This window comes from Aotus nancymaae, unplaced genomic scaffold, assembly GCF_030222135.1.
Source record: "Aotus nancymaae isolate 86718 unplaced genomic scaffold, 86718_ANA_hifiasm-v0.15.2.pri h1tg000131l, whole genome shotgun sequence".
Taxonomy (NCBI): domain Eukaryota; kingdom Metazoa; phylum Chordata; class Mammalia; order Primates; family Aotidae; genus Aotus; species Aotus nancymaae.
In genome coordinates this window covers 1,290,030-1,305,351 of record NW_026988546.1, presented here as the reverse complement: position 1 = coordinate 1,305,351, position 15,322 = coordinate 1,290,030, and the positions used below count along the sequence as shown (strand labels likewise).

Here is a 15,322-nt window from a genome sequence, read left to right as displayed (position 1 = left end):
GGGGCCATCTGAATGTGGGCTCTCAGGGGCTGCTGACAATGAGGCCAAGTGGCCACCTGGTCTGCTGTAAGGGGCTCAACTTGTATGTGCAGAATTCCTGTTGCTGTTTGTACAGGCTTTCCTACGTGCTCTTCCTTAGCATCTGCTTTCCCCCCTGCTTCCCAGCGGGTATTCCCCTATATCTCAGCCATGGTGAACAACGGCTCCCTCAGCTATGATCATGAGCGGGATGGGCGGCCTACAGAGCTGGGAGGCTGCACGGCCATTGTCCGCAATCTTCATTACGACACCTTCCTTGTGATTCGCTATGTCAAGAGGCATTTGACGGTGAGTCCTTGTCCCAGACCAGATGGTGGTGTGGGCTGTGTCGCTCTTGCTCTCATAGCCTGACCCTGATTTATCTCCCCTTTTATTCCAGATAATGATGGACATTGATGGCAAGCATGAGTGGAGGGACTGTATTGAAGTGCCCGGAGTCCGCCTGCCCCGCGGCTACTACTTTGGCACTTCCTCCATCACTGGGGATCTCTCAGGTACTGCCACACACACTCTTTATTTGCCCTGACTGTGGCCTCTTCTCAATACCCAGGGTTCGGGGAGGCTTCTCACAGGGGAGAACCAGAGGAGCAGTGCTCTGGAAGCAGGTGCCCCAAGATTGCTTCTCTTTCTGCATTCTTATATTCACATTCCTTAAAAAACCCAGGCCCAGGCTTTCCTAGTATAGTTGTTACTAGAAGATAGTTGGTGCTAATAGAAAGCAGCATTTGCCCCTTCATTAAGCTGGCTCTTCTAGCCTGTATTGTGAGTTCTTGCTTTCTGATGTCTGCTCTTAGGCTCCTCTCCGTCCACCCACCAATGTTCCTCATTCCCCTTCCTTAGCAAAGCTTCTCCTTGACTCTGCCATCCCTCTTCTGACCCCAGACTCTCATTTTGCTGAAACTTTTGAATGTGTTGTATATACAGATGTTTTTGTTTCCTAGCTGTCCACCTCCTTAGCATGCTGCCCTCAGCCCTATGCTCTACCTTGCTATTATATTACCATTCTCATGAAAGGTCATTCTGTTTCCTTGCCATGTTCAGTGCTCTATTCTCATTCTCAGTCTTTGTCCTCCTTAGCTTAATTAACCCATTACTCTGAAACTCTTGCCTTCTTGACTTATGTGATATTAACAGCACCTGGTTCTTATCCTTTTCTGTGTCCTCTGGTTTCTTTTTCTACTTATGCCTGATTCTTACCTTCTCATCTATACACTAACTGTCTTTCTTTGCTTTAGCCCCAATCGTAATGTCTTTTGGGAAGAGAAAGAGAACTGAACTTTTTTTTTTATTTTAGAGATGGGGGTTTCTCCATGTTGGCCAGGCTGGTCTCGAACTCCTGACCTCAGGTGATCCGCCCACCTCGGCCTCCCAAAGTGCTGGGATTACAGGGGTGAGCCACTGCACCCGGCTGAGAACTGAACTTTTGTTTCTTTTGATTAATTTGTTCTGGATAAAGCTAGTTTGGCAAAGCTTTCTTGTGGCAAAATGGAAAGGCAGATACCCATCTGAAACAGCTGACAGCTAGTGAGCTTCAGCCATTGTAGCTAAAAGGAAATGTCATCTCAGAAGCCAAATCTTCCAGTTTTTCAAGAGAAGCTAGAAATCTGGATTTTTAAAATGCAATCTGCTAAACTTTAAAACTCTGGTATCTGATTTTTTAAAATCAATTTTATTGAGGTATGCTTTCCATACAACAGAAGAATACAGTTTGAAGAGTTTTGACAAATATTTACACCCATGTAGTCACCATCACAATTAAGATAGAGAATGTTTCCATCACCTGCCAAAAGCCCTGTTATCCCCCTTTGCAATATTCCTCCCCGCCTGGGATTCCCGGCAACCATTGATCTGCTTTCTGTCATGTAGGGAGATCAGTTTTGGCAATTGGGTTCTAAGTACTGAACAGGCCATACCTGTGGGACAAATCTAGCCTCGGCAGGGGGATAGAAGACACAGGCTGGAGATCTTTGCTATATAATCATTATATGACTACATGTTTTCCTTTGAGCTTACAGGTTTCTGGGTTAAACTTCTGAAGTACTTTTTAATTGAAAGTTCCCAGCTGTCAGAAATGGCAGGAGATAATAATTTTTTGTTTATTCTAAGTTTTTTGCCCTAGGTCTTCAGTGAGAATACCCAGGTTAGTAAATCTGTGTTCTCTGCCCATAGGATATCCCAAATGCAAATTGTTTCTTTCCCTTGAGGTCTTTCTTGTTGCCATCCTCTCACTTGTTGTGCAGTGGGTTGTTGAAAACTGCCAAGAAAGTTAGGATGTTTCCCAGCTGTCCCAGGCTTTAACGTCCTGCATGCATGAGGAGCATTGCCCTGGCCTTTTATCCTGTCCCATGGTGTTCTGTTTTGTTTTTTTGAGACAGAGTCTTAGTCTGTCACCCAGGCTGGAGTACAGTGGCGTGATCTCGGCTCTCTGCAACCCCCACCTCCCGGGTTCAGGCGATTCTCCTGCCTCAGCCCCCCGAGTAGTTGGGACTACAGGTGCCCACCACCATGCCCGGCTAATTTTTTTGTATTTTTAGTAGACATGGGGCTTTACTGTGTTAGCCAGGATCGTCCTGACCTCGTGACTCACCCTCCTTGGCCTCCCAAAGTGCTGGGATTGCAGGTGTGAGCCACAGCGTCCAGCCTATCCTGTCCCATGGTTTAAACTGAGCTCTGAAAGTTAACATTTTTCTGAGAGAAGATGAATCCAGTTTTTTAATACCTGAGAATCTGCTAAAGAGTCTAGCAATCCAAGCAGCTGTGGATGCTTCCCTGATATAAATGACCAGAAGTCCAGCTCGCAGTCAATAACCAACCTAGTAGCAATGAGCACCCCTAGCACTCAGATTTGTGGTCTGTTAATACCAATTCCAACTAAAAGGAACTACAGCTTCCTTAAAAATGGCTGATACAAGGTCTGAGGTAGGAAATCTGTGAACTGGAACTTCCCAGTAAAGCAAAGGAAGTTACCGGCACGGTGGCTCACGCCTGTAATCCCCCACTTTGGGAAGCCGAAGCAGGCGGATCACCTGAGATCAGGAGTTTGAGTCCGGCCTGACCAACATGAAGAAATCCCGTCTCTACTAAAAATACAAAGTTAGCCGGGTGTGGTGGCACATGGCTGTAATCCCAGCTACTCGGGAGGCTGAAATGGGAGAATTGCTTGAACCTAGGAGGCAGAGGTTGCTGTGAACTGAGATGGTACCATTGCACTCCAGTCAGGGCAACAAGAGGGAAACTCCATCTCAAAAAACCAAAAGACAGAAAAACAAAACAACTTCTGGGTTTATGTAAAGGGACTCAGGAGTGAAACTGAGTAGGTTCCTACTGGACAAAGACAGGTGAGTTGAGCATCAATAAGATTCTAACCTCAGTGCATTGCAACACATCAGATATGCTTAAATGTATGAGTTTATAATGATACTTTAAAGAGAGAAATCTAGTCCCTAATTGCTTGATCTTCTCTCTGGTAATTATTAGGGAGATTAAGAGTTACAATTACAAGGAGCCACAGAGAAACAGGTATAGTCCAGAAAGGCAGTGTATTCCATGCCCATAGCTGTGCCCTGCCCATAGCCCATTAAACAGCTGCCATGAGACCCTTTCCTATTGTGCATGTGTGTGTGCATGTGTGTGTGGTCTTCACCAGTGGGAAAGCTGCGGTCCTACTGTGTCTCTTCTTACTGTGCTAGAAGGTTTAACATATAGGATTTAATTCTTGTTTTATCTGGGTTTAACATATAGGATTTAATTCTTGTTTTATCTCTAAATTTTTTAATTGTACAGATGCTTCTTGACGTACAATGGCATTAAGTCCCAATGAACTCATTTTAGGTTGTAGATATTGTAAGTTGAAAATGCATTAAATATACCTATTCTACTGAACATCAGAGCTTAGTCTACCTTAAATGTGTTTATGACATTTACATTAGCCTACAGTTGGGCAAAATCATCTAACACAAAGCCTATTTTATAGCGAAGTGTTGAATGTCTGATGTAATGTATCGAATACAGTACATGATGTTGTACCAGTTGTTTACCCTTGTGGTGATTGTGTGGCTCACTGGGAACTACAGCTCACAGCTGCTGCCCAGCCTCAGTACAGTGTTGTACTACACATTGCTAGCCCAGGAAAAGATCAAAACTCAAAATTCGAAGTATGGTTTCTGCTGAGTGCAGATTACTTTCACACCATCATAAAGTTGGAAAATTGTAAGTCAAACCATTTTAAGTCAGGGATCTTCTATACAGGTAATGCATGCTTGTTCATAAAAACTTAAATACAGAAGAATATAGAATATACCTTCTTCCCCATCCTAATTTTTAGTTGAGAAATGGAGAGGTTTCCATTTTTTTTCAAGGTCACTGCTGGTTAGCTGTGGATCAGAGGCTTGAACTAAGATACTGACTTCAAGAAACATACCTCTTTTTCAAGTGACTTGAGTCATCCTTGTTCCATTTTTCTTTAGATAATCATGATGTCATTTCCCTGAAGTTGTTTGAGCTGACAGTGGAGAGAACCCCAGAAGAGGAGAAGCTCCATCGAGATGTGTTCTTGCCCTCAGTGGACAATATGAAACTGCCTGAGAGTGAGCACAGGGGCCCCTGGGAAGTGGTCCCATAGCTGGGGAGGAGCTTGCAGTGCTGCATGGCTTCTGAGGGGCCTTGCATCCACAGCTCACAGGGCAGTCTCTGTTCTGTGTACTTCCTCTGAAGAGTAGGGAGCGCTTGCATCTGCCTTTCACCTTGTCTTCAAGTTACAGATGAGCAGCATGACGGCTGCTTTGTTTCTAAGTTGGAAAGAGGGAGCCTAAGCTCTGGCTTCCCAGAAATAGGTGTCAGAAACTGGGGATTAGACAGCCTGTAGTTTGATCCTTCCCTACTGGGTGGGCTCCCTGTTTTCTGACTTGCTTCTCTCTTGCTTCCTCAGTGACAGCTCCACTGCCGCCCCTGAGTGGCCTGGCCCTCTTCCTCATCGTCTTTTTCTCTCTGGTATTTTCTGTATTTGCCATAGTCATTGGTATCATACTCTACAACAAATGGCAGGAACAGAGCCGAAAGCGCTTCTACTGAGCCCTCCTGCTGCCACCACTTCTGTGACTGTCACCCATGAAGTATGGAAGGAGCAGGCACTGGCCTCAGCACACAGCCTGGAGGGTGTTCTCGTCTCTAGCAGCTGGTTGGGGACTATATTCTGTCGCTGGAGTTTTGAATGCAGGGACCCCGCATTCCCATGGTCATGCATGGGGACATCTAACTCTGGTCTGGGAAGCCACCCACCCCAGGGCAATGCTTTGTGATGTGCCTTTCCCTGCAGTACTTCCATGTGGGAACAAAGAGGCGTGGAGATAATTTATGCCGTTGTGATGCCAAAATCACAGAACAGAATTGCATAGCCCAGGTTGCCTTGTTGTTTGGCTCAGAGGGCCTTTCTACTTCATTTTTGAATCCACAAGGAATTGAAAACTGGTAACACCACATACCTTCCTGCCATCCATTCACTGGGTTTTGCGTTTTACCCAAGCCTCTGTCTACCTGAGGAGCTTTCTTTGGAAACCAGGATGGAAACTTCTTCCCTGCCTCGCCCTCCTTTGTCACTCCATTCATTGCCCTCTCTATGTGCAACCTGAGCTGGGAAAGGCATTTGGATGCCTCTCTGTTGGGGCCTGGGGCTGCAGAGTGCACGTAGGTTTCATTGGCCTTCATTAGGTGGCCCTAGGAAGAGGTCTTTCTGCTTTGGATCACTGTTCCAGCTTCTGTTCTCTAGCATGGGTCTTGGGTCTATTGGTGTGTCCATGGCCTTCCCAATCAAGTCTCTTCAGGTTCTCAGTCAAGTTTGGCTAAAAGTTGGTTTAAAAATCAAGAGAAGCCTGGAAGACATCATGGATGCCATGGATTAACTGTGAAACTGACCAGCTCCAGGTTTGATACCAAAAGCAACGTTTGTCATGTGGTCTGACCATGTGGAGATGTTTCTGGACTTGCTAGAGCCTGCTTAGCTGCATGGTTTATAGTAAAGATTTTTGGAATCCCACTTTGAGTATTGAAAGTGTAAGGAAGCTTTCTTCTTATATCCTGGGCTTGGATACTGTCCAAAGAAGAAATTTGGCTTTTTTTTTTTTCTTAATGGACAAGAAATAGTTGCTGTTTTCATGTTCCAAGTCTGGGAGCAACAGACCCTCGTCATCTGTGCCTGGAAGAGTTCATTGTCATTGAGCAGCACAGCCTGAGTGCTGTCCTCTGTGTGTCAACCCTTATTCCACTGCCTTATCTGACAAGGGGTTACATGCTGCTCACCTTACTTCCCTGGGATTAAATCGGTTACAGGCCAGAGTCTCCTTGGAGGACCTGGAACTTTCAATCCTCCTATGGACCTCTGTAGCTTAAATGAAATTCTTAAAATCGCTGATGGAACAAAACATGAGCTTCTGATTCAGTGTCCTTTCTTCTAGGAGTGGCTTTGGGGAAAGTTCAGGCCTTTTTTCTGAGCTTGAAGCCTATCAACCATTGCTCTGCCTTCTTCTGGGTTGGAAAAGCCCTCAGCTCAGCTCAGAAGAAAAGAGGATCACGTTCCCTAGGCATAGGTCTCTGTCTCTTGAGGCTTTCTTTTCTTCCCTTGCAGTTAGTTAAACAGCACAGGCTGTAGTGCTTTCCTGCAGGTGGGATTCAGGTGGGGCAGAAACAAAGCATCCTCCTACCACCTCCCCCCTATAGTAGAATGGCTCCAGGGTGCCAGAGGACAAACTGTGACCTAGAACTTGGCCTTGGGAGCAGGGAGAACTGAAAAAGAAAATGGTGGTTTTTGTCTTTTTTGAGTTCAAGGAGAGATTATATGAACCTGTGGGAAGGACCTAGGTAGGCTCTTGAGATGGCCAAGGCAGCAGTGCAGGTGGAAGGGATCTCCTCAGAGGGGAAGGGCGGAGTGAGAAAGATGGAACCTGTGGGGTGTGTATGATTCCAGCTCATGAGTACCTTGAGGCTTTTTAAAGAGGGCAGGGAAGACATGGAATGCAGTCTCTATCTGCCTTGGGGTTCTTTAGAGAAATGTTTAGTACAAGAAAACCACCTGACCTGGCAAAGGATGTCATGCTTTGGCTCTTACTTTTTGTTCTAGAAACAAGTGTTTCCCATCATGAATGGGCAGAATGTTGTCCTGAACAATGTCAGCCCAGCTGTGTGCTAGAGGAGGGAGACGCCTGGTCCATGGTAGGGCTGTTCTGTGCATGCATGCTAGGGGTGAGAGTTGGTGCCTCGGATTGCTGCTTACCCATAAGGGCGACTTCTCACAGTCACCCTTTCCCTCCGTTGCCCTTTGATTCAGAGCCTCTTAGTATGAAGAGACCCTGTGGACTAGAGCTGGTACATAAAGATGATATCACTCCTGTCCCTGTGAGTCTTGTCTGAAGGGCTGGCATTTTCAGGCTTTCACGTTGTCTTAAATGCCCCAAATTACAAGGTGGCTCTCTTTTATAAAACCTGTTTATTTCAGTGGAAAATTACAGCTCTGCTCTTCTTGTTGGAAGTGATTTCTGAACACAATAGCCAGAATATTCCTAGCCCCTTGCATATATCCTAGAAGATAGAAACAAAGAACTGGTAGGCAGCCTAAGGGGAGGGCTGTTGGTAGCAGGAGGAAAGCCAGGCAGCATGGGCAAATTAGTCTTGTGGGGCTGGAAGTTCTGGGAAAATGTCACTCAGGTGATTCCTGGGTCCTGGGTGGAGTTTCCATTCATGGTCTATTGTAGGCTTTAGGTTTGGATCCTGGGTGGGAAGGATGGAAGAGCTGGCATTGCTGGTGTTTACTGAAGTGATGATATTGAATATTTTAATGGGAGGATACAGCTGAAGGTGAGGTTTGATCAAGTTCATGGCCAAATAGTGCTAGAGAGAACGGACAACAGTTAGCCTGGGGGGGCAATGTGAAGACTGTCTCCCCAGAGTCATCCCGAGACCACCTCTGTCCTTGCCCCCATGGCTGCACTCACCGGAGCCGAATAGATAAAGTTGAACAGCATAAGTGCTATAATCGATATGACCATAAAGGCTATGAATTTGAAGCGATACCGTTTCCATAAAATATAGCAGAAATGTTGAACTGGTGATTGCAACCACATGAAAGAGGTGTTGGTGCGTCTGTCCAGGAGCCAGGGAGATATCAGAGAATAGCAGAGAGAACCTTCAGGTCAAGTAATCTGATGCAAGAAGCTTTCTTTTTTAAAAAAGCATCTTCTGGGCCGGGTGCGGTGGCTCACACTTGTAATCCCAGCACTTTGGGAGGCCGAAGTAGGTGGATCACCTGAAGTCAGGAGTTTGAGACCAGCCTGGCCAACATGGTGAAATCCTCCCTCTACTAAAAATACAAAAATTAGCTGGACGTGGTGGCGGTCGCCTGTAGTCTCAGCTACTCGGGAGGCTGCGGCAGGAGAATTGCTTGAACCCAGGAGGTGGAGGTTGCAGTGAGCTGAGATTGCACCGCTGCACTCCAACATGGGTGACACGGTGAGACAATGTCTCAAAAACAAAAAACAACCTCTGCTTACCCCTACTGTCACCCCAAGTCTGTTCTTTTCTGATTGTAACTGAGCATGGAGATGTGGGGTGGGAGGTAATTACCACCTCTCCACTGTAGGCCCACTAGTCATCACCCCATACACATTGAGGAGCAAGAAAGATCCGGTGCGTTTGCCCCAAGGACCCTTACAGAGGAGGATGAAGTGTAGGGTACTGGTTGGGTTCCGATTGGCCTCGTCCGGCTGGCTTGATTAAGGCTTCCTTCTCTGACAGAATCTCCAGGGTCATCTTCACTTTGCCCTAGGAACACCATGGGTAGTGGGGAGGCCGCGTTTGGACGCAGGAGCAGGGTAGTTTTAGGACCTCTTCCCGGGATCAAGAAAGGAAAAGAGATTTAACTAGGTCCCTAGATGTCTGTTAGAGCCAGAACATGTGGCATAGCAGTGCTAATCAATAGACACCTTCCCCAGCTCCTACCGACAAGCGCCATTTGCCACCATCGAGGACCTGGCAAGGCCACCAGCCAGTCACAGTTTTCTTCTTAAAGAGGGAGAAGTGCTCATATCGGAGGGAATAGGGCCACTTGGGGTTAGCGTCCATCATCCTGATGGAGCACTGCTTGGCATGCCGAGCCGGGAGGGGCATGTCAGACAAATCCAGCTCCAGGACCCCTGAGCCCAGAAAAATGACATCAGCAAGAAGGACTTCCCTGTCCTGTGGTCACAAGCCCTATGTCAGGACCTCACCTAGGAAGTCGTCAGGGGAGAAGGTGTCATTATCCCAGACCTGGATGATGAGTCGGGCTGGGAACTTCATTGACGTGGCATCCAGGCTCCATATGTAATCCTGGGGGAACGGTGGAAGGGCGTGTTACTGACCTGTCTCCTGGACATCTTCCTTGCACCCCTTAGTGGCCCTCCCAGCAGTGATGGACTATCAAGGAAGAGGGTTTCCACCTGAGGACATGTTTCTGATTCTGGGACAGCTTGCAGGCCTCTAGAGGGTCTGGGGGAGGAGCTCCAGGAGGCTGAGTCTGTTCATGTGTGGTCTGTCGCCCCTGACGCCCCAGGCCTGTTACCTTCTGGCTCTGGACGCACATGCGCTCTGTCGCCAGGTAGTCCATGGTAAAGATGAACCGCCAATTGAAGTTGGCCTCCCCAGTTAGCGAGTAGTAGTGGATATCTGTCTTCTGCATGTCCTTTTCCAGCCCATATAACCACCTGGTGCCAGAGTCCTCTCATCTGCTGCTCATGTGCACTGTCCCCATCCCCCAGCTGGAGCTCCATGGGAAGGGCTGCCCAGCCAATGCCAGGCACAGATGTAAGTGGAGAGGTGTTCCATTCAGGACTGGGCTGTGCCAGCAGGATGACGGAACTGGGGAACCGAGGGGCCTTGCTGGAGCCTGACTCCTCTTCCTTACCCTTTGATGTAGATGTCACTCGTCTTCTCTCTACTTAAATTGTCATCCACCAGGTCCACATTGGCAGTCTTCCAGATGATGCAGCGCAGCTCATACCTGCGGCCACTGGGCTCTGAGGCTTTGCTGAGGAGGAGCTCCCCAGCTGCAGCCTCGGTAAGGGCAGAGAGGCCTGGGAGGCTGCCCTGTGAGTTCTTACTCAGTGTGGGGAATTCAGGGGAAGAAAGCTCCCAGCAGAGCTTCCTTTCTTCCCAGTAGAGAAATGAATTACTGCAGCTCAGTACCCGAGGACAGCGGTGCCCTGCCCTGGGGGGAGGCTGAACTGTGAAATGCAGCAGTTGGGAAGTGGGCTGTGACTCACCGTTTAGGCTTTCTGGGCTTGATGTTGACTTGGGGGCCAGGAGGCCCCAGCTTCTTGGGGAAGATGTCCACCCACATTTGCACCTTTCCCTAGAACCGGGATACGTTGGCTGGTTGGGGGTTGCTAGCCTCTGTTCTCAGCAGGCTGGCCTGGGGTTCCCTGTCCCAGGTTCTGAGGTCTGTTGAGGTTGTGTTCCCAACACCAAGGAGTGGGGTATAGAGATATCTGTGAGGCTACAGGCGACCACCCACCAGCTTCCCCCTTTCTTTTGGCTGAGAGAGTAGTGCAGTGAGATTGGGACATGATCCTTTAAGGCTGATGGTGGTACTGGGACTCCACTTACAACAGGTCTGGAGGGTGACTGCCACTCCCCAGGTCATGCTAGATGGCCTGTCTAGATGGGGCTCCAGATTGGGCTTGGGGCTTCATTTATCAAGCAGCTTGGTGTTGCTTGATTGCCTCAAGTATGAGGAAACTAGATACCAGTCCAGATTTTCAGGTCATTTTATGTTAGGAACTACAACCCAAGGGTATTAAGTTAGCTACACATACAGAAGAAAGAAGGTAAGGGATAAAAAGGAGGAGAAAAAGAAAGAAAAAGGGCAGAACTGCCACCATTTGAAGAACAGACAAATACGTTTTGCCTTTCAAACTATCTGACCTAATTATATTATTTTGAAGTTGACCCCGTTTGAAAAAACAGGTTTAATGAGAATACTTTTTTATTTGTTTTTTGAAACAGTTTCCCTCTGTCACCCTGGCTGGAGTGCAATGGCATGATCTCAGCTCACTGCAACCTCTGCCTCTCAGGCTCAAGCGATTCTCATGCCTCAGTTTCCTGAGAAGCTGGGATTACAGGCACCCACCACCATACCTAGCTAATTTTTATATTTTTAGTAAAGACATTTTGCCATGTTGGCCAGGCTGGTCTCAAACTCCTGGCCTCAAGTAATCTGCCTGCCTTGGCCTCCCACAGGCTGGGATTATAGGCGTGAGCCACCATGTGTGGCCAGAGAATGGCTTTTTAAAAATTTTGCTCAGCAGAGGATTTTGTGTCTGGAATGTGGTGTCAGCTTGAGAGGTTTAGAGAATGAAATGAGCCATTATGGTGACTGCGGAGTAAATGATAATTAGGTGTCTTTGGGGATTTTTATTTTTGTTTGGGGTTCCTTGCTATGGGGAAGACACATCTTGTAATTAACAGCCAGAATCGGCGTTGTCATGTCTGCACCGTCTGACCTGAGAGCCACCTTCCCACCCCTTGGGAGAGACTTAAGACCATGGAGACATTGACTGGTAGGGCTCCCTAGTGCCTCCCACAGCTGGTGCCTCTGATTCTTGTAGATGACCTTTCCAGCTCTGAAATTCTCCATTCTAAGTGATATCACCAGAACTTCTTGCTTATTAATGTGCACAGCATGTTTGTCTTCTGTGCATGTACATTACCAAATGTTTGACCTGTCCTTCCCCTCTCATGGTGGGCCATGTGTCCTGGATGGATGGGCATCTCTATCTCCTGATCTAGCTCCTCCTATAGGTGGCAGGAGTGGCCCCTCCAGTCTCATACCTGGTCACATACCTGGTCAATGCCTGGCTGGCTGTCACTGTACAGCGTGCGGGTCTCCACGTGCTCAGGTACCAGCCCCTGAGTGTGCAGGAGGTACAGTGCAAGGCGTTCCTTCTTGGGTCCCAAACCATGAAGAGTAGGGGTTTGGGGCTCTGGATTGGAGGGAGATGGAAGGAGGGGATTGCGAGGTCATTAGCCTTCCTATCTCCTAGGTAGGCCCTTATCCTCTACACAGCAGCCTGGGTAGGAGTGATGGGGAAGTGGGTGGGCTGCCCTCTGGCTCCAGGGAGCTCTTTCCTTGTCCTCCCCTTTCTCCCCCAAGTCTGCAGCTCTTCCATTCTGGAGCCTCACAGTTTCCAGAGGCCTGTGTCTGCTTTCTGGTAGTGTTCTATGCTGCTCACCAAAGCTTTGCAGCTTGAATTTTTTCCCATTATAGAAAACAGCATCTTCCTCAGGATTAAACAGAGGCGGAGGCAGCCCTTTCCTCTTGGCATAGCGTTCTAGGAGGTGGCTTGGGGGCATCTGATCCCGCCATCTAAAGGGCCCTGACCTGTGGGGCGATTTGAGAGGCAGTGGTCTGGAGGTTTGGGTCCTGCTGCTGTGAGCTGCAGGGTGACCACAGGTGACCACTTGGGTGGAGACCGGGCAGGTCTGGGCCGTGGTTCCTGCCCAGGATGCAGGCTTGTCCCAAGGGAGCTGTGAGCTCACTCTTCCACCCCACCCCACTCCCTTCCCCCAGACAGGCCCACTCTCACTGGCAGTAGGATTTGGAGAGCCCACAATGAGCTCCAAAGCCAGACAGGAGTCGGTTTTCGAGGTCAATGACTGTGGTTCCTATCTTATCATCAGGTGAAAATAGGTCGAAGTCATAGAGCTGGATCTCTAGGTCTTTCTCCAGGGGGATGTTGCAGGTGAGTTCAAACATCCTAGGGATGAGAGTGTTGGAGACTGCAGAGGCTGTGGGCCATGTCTCCGTGCCCCCCTCCCTCACTGGCGTCTCAGCCCCATGGGTCCCTTGTTTGTTCATGGAGATTGTGGAGAGCAGAGCATGGAGTAGGCTGCCTTCTGCCATTTGCCATCCCTGGTTACAGTTGAAAATAACTTTGGACAGGCCTGTTGTTGGGCTCTGAGCTGAGTGAGAACCAGGGTAGAACCGGCCCACCCATGCATTTGTCTTCTATCTGTTGAGCACCAGGATGTGTAAGATGCTGTGGTGGAAACTTGGAGGCTGGACAGGAGTGCCAGAGTTCTGTGCCTTCTGCAGTCGACTCCCAGGGTGGTGTGGGTGGGAGTGGAAAAGGGGTCTTGGGGGTTGGGACAGCTCACGTGCCAAAGATGGGATCCAGAGTGTTGGGCTGGTACGTGTCCCGGTTGCCAAGCTCTGTCTTCCCCAGTTTCAGGATCACATAAGGGTCACACTGGGGTCAGATACAAGTGGGGGAAGGATAGGAACTGGGGAGGCCTCCAGGTTTGTCAGGGAGGGTGGGAGCGGGGTGGAAACAAGCCCCTTGCACACAAGGAGCCTGTGGGGAGTTGGCATTCTGGGTGTCAGCAGTCGGAGGGGGCCCCCAGAGACCGGTGGAGGGGGAAGTGTGGGGTACCTGTGCGGGGCAGGGACTGTTCTTTACCAGGCCATTGTAGTCCTGGGGCTGCAGGTTAATGGCTCGTACCACGTATACCCGCACCAAGCACAGCTGGGGGAAGTCCTCTCTCTCTGGCCAAACCAAGAACTGGAGCGGGGGCTTCAGGGCTTCTGGATTCTCAGGAAAGGGGTAGATGCGGAAAAGGCCCTGGCAGGAGGAGGGTGTTGGGGTCCCAGCCTGGCAGTGCTAGCCAGCTCTGTAAAGCCCTCCAGGAAGTGCCCCAGTCCATGTTCAGGAGAGAGAGGGCTGGGCTGAGGGTAGCAGGGATAGAAGGCCGTGAGGACTGTGGAGGCTGGTACAGCAAGGTGTTCAGCAGAGACCACTATGTTGAAGGGGGATGTTGGCAAAGGAACCGCAGACATTAGGTGAGTTCCCCATTAGTACTGCTGTGGACTCATTTCAGCCCATCTATCCCTTCAGGTTCAGGCTTGTTCTCTGTGGCTTTGTGGCCTTGGGAGGCCAGCATAGGCCAGAGTGGGGTGGGGGAAGGGGAGCTCTCCCCAAGTCCCTGTGGAGGCGAATCTCTGCTCCTCCACTCCCAGAACTTTCTCAAGCCCTGCTCCATCTTCACAATGAGCAGACAGAGCCAGGGCTTTTATTAGTCTTCTGGGGACACAAGGGGCACAAGGAGATGGGCAGCTGAGCTGGGGTGGACACACACCTTGAACTCCCCTACCACGGGGCTGTCCAGCTTGGGCTGCTCCTGGTAGAGTTTGAAGGTCTGGCAGAAGTCCTGCAGGCCCTGGAAGGCTGGCACAGCCTCCAGCTCACAGTCATACACCTGCAGGGGTGTGTGGAACCCTGGCTGGTGGGGACCATTCCCAGGATTAGGAGATGGAGGGAGCACTAGCTCCCAGCTTGCTCCAAAGCATCTGGCAGTCAGTGGCCCTGGGACCAGCACTGTGTGCTTTAGACAGGGTGGCTGCTGGAGCTGTCTCTGGGAGACAGTGCTGGAACTCCCCCCATTTGCTGCTTCCCAGAGCAATCAAGGCTAACTCTGCTGGCCCCCTCCAGTGGAAGATTTTATTCCATCCCTCTTTCAGTGTTCTTCCCTCTTTCAAACCTTGAGGGTGTGGTAGTCTTTGTACTCGTACTTCGGGGACTTGTGTTCGTCTGTGGCCCAGAACAGCTTGCTCCACCAGTCCACCTCGTGCTCATACTCATCCTGGCAGAGAAGAGGATCATTCTGGCCGTGGGCAGGGGCAGCACCCCCCACCTCCCTGCACTGACTAGGGCTGCTCCTTATTCCCTGGGGCTGAGCCTCCATCACCTCTGCTTTACTGGACTTGAACCAGAACTTTTCGTAGAGGTAGCCTAGGAACTGAAAAAGGAGAGGGTGAGTGGGGAAAGCCATAGCTCACTCATGGGCTCTGACTTCACGGAGGAGGGGGGCGGGTCAAGGCCGGGGCTTCCCTGGTGCCCTTGCCCTTGCCTTTCACATAGACCTTTTAATTCAGGGGTCTTTAGACATGGGATCAAGGGGGCAAGAAGGAGGGGACACGTAGTTCATCTTCATTGCCCGTAGCTACAGACTGGATTCTGGAAGGGGCTCAGAAATGCAGAACCTCAAGCCCCACCCTGACCTATTAAGCGTCTGCTTTTGGTGATGATGTCTGGAGGATTCCTGTACGTTCAAGTTTGGCAGGTGCTAGTTGGGAACCTTGAGAGCACATTGGAATCACCTGTGTGAGAGGGGTTGGAAAAAATTTTGATGCCTGGGCCCTACCCGAGCAATTGTGATGGAATAGACCAGTGGCCTAGGCCTCAGGAGTTTTAAAACTCTCAGG

General features: G+C 49.5%; 2 protein-coding genes across 6 annotated transcripts in view; one reads left to right on the top strand and one right to left on the bottom strand.

Annotated features, from left to right (window-relative positions):
- Window positions 1–6,460, top strand: part of LMAN2L (lectin, mannose binding 2 like) — a 33,283-nt gene extending 26,823 nt beyond the window's left edge. For 4 of the 5 annotated variants that reach the window (XM_021671785.2, XM_012436794.2, XM_012436793.2 and 1 more), the window contains 4 exons: window positions 166–327; window positions 419–533; window positions 4,506–4,625; window positions 4,967–6,460. In XM_021671785.2, coding sequence (XP_021527460.1) covers window positions 166–327; window positions 419–533; window positions 4,506–4,625; window positions 4,967–5,109 — 540 coding nt within the window. In that variant the 3' untranslated portion in view covers window positions 5,110–6,460. The remainder of the gene's footprint in view (window positions 1–165; window positions 328–418; window positions 534–4,505; window positions 4,626–4,966) is intronic. The other variant, XM_012436795.2, reaches the window with a different exon arrangement.
- A 1,046-nt stretch (window positions 6,461–7,506) lies between these two features.
- The window catches only part of FER1L5 (fer-1 like family member 5), a 69,704-nt gene continuing 61,888 nt past the window's right edge, over window positions 7,507–15,322 (bottom strand). Inside the window, exons 40-55 of the mRNA XM_064371461.1 lie at window positions 14,806–14,856; window positions 14,599–14,700; window positions 14,197–14,316; window positions 13,521–13,682; window positions 13,219–13,310; window positions 12,648–12,818; window positions 12,294–12,442; window positions 11,905–12,044; window positions 10,326–10,414; window positions 9,968–10,063; window positions 9,626–9,767; window positions 9,294–9,393; window positions 9,025–9,218; window positions 8,738–8,847; window positions 8,022–8,169; window positions 7,507–7,917 (exon numbers count right to left, since the gene is read on the bottom strand). Of these exons, the coding sequence (XP_064227531.1) occupies window positions 7,693–7,917; window positions 8,022–8,169; window positions 8,738–8,847; window positions 9,025–9,218; window positions 9,294–9,393; window positions 9,626–9,767; window positions 9,968–10,063; window positions 10,326–10,414; window positions 11,905–12,044; window positions 12,294–12,442; window positions 12,648–12,818; window positions 13,219–13,310; window positions 13,521–13,682; window positions 14,197–14,316; window positions 14,599–14,700; window positions 14,806–14,856 (2,091 nt within the window). The 3' untranslated portion in view covers window positions 7,507–7,692. The remainder of the gene's footprint in view (window positions 7,918–8,021; window positions 8,170–8,737; window positions 8,848–9,024; window positions 9,219–9,293; window positions 9,394–9,625; window positions 9,768–9,967; window positions 10,064–10,325; window positions 10,415–11,904; window positions 12,045–12,293; window positions 12,443–12,647; window positions 12,819–13,218; window positions 13,311–13,520; window positions 13,683–14,196; window positions 14,317–14,598; window positions 14,701–14,805; window positions 14,857–15,322) is intronic.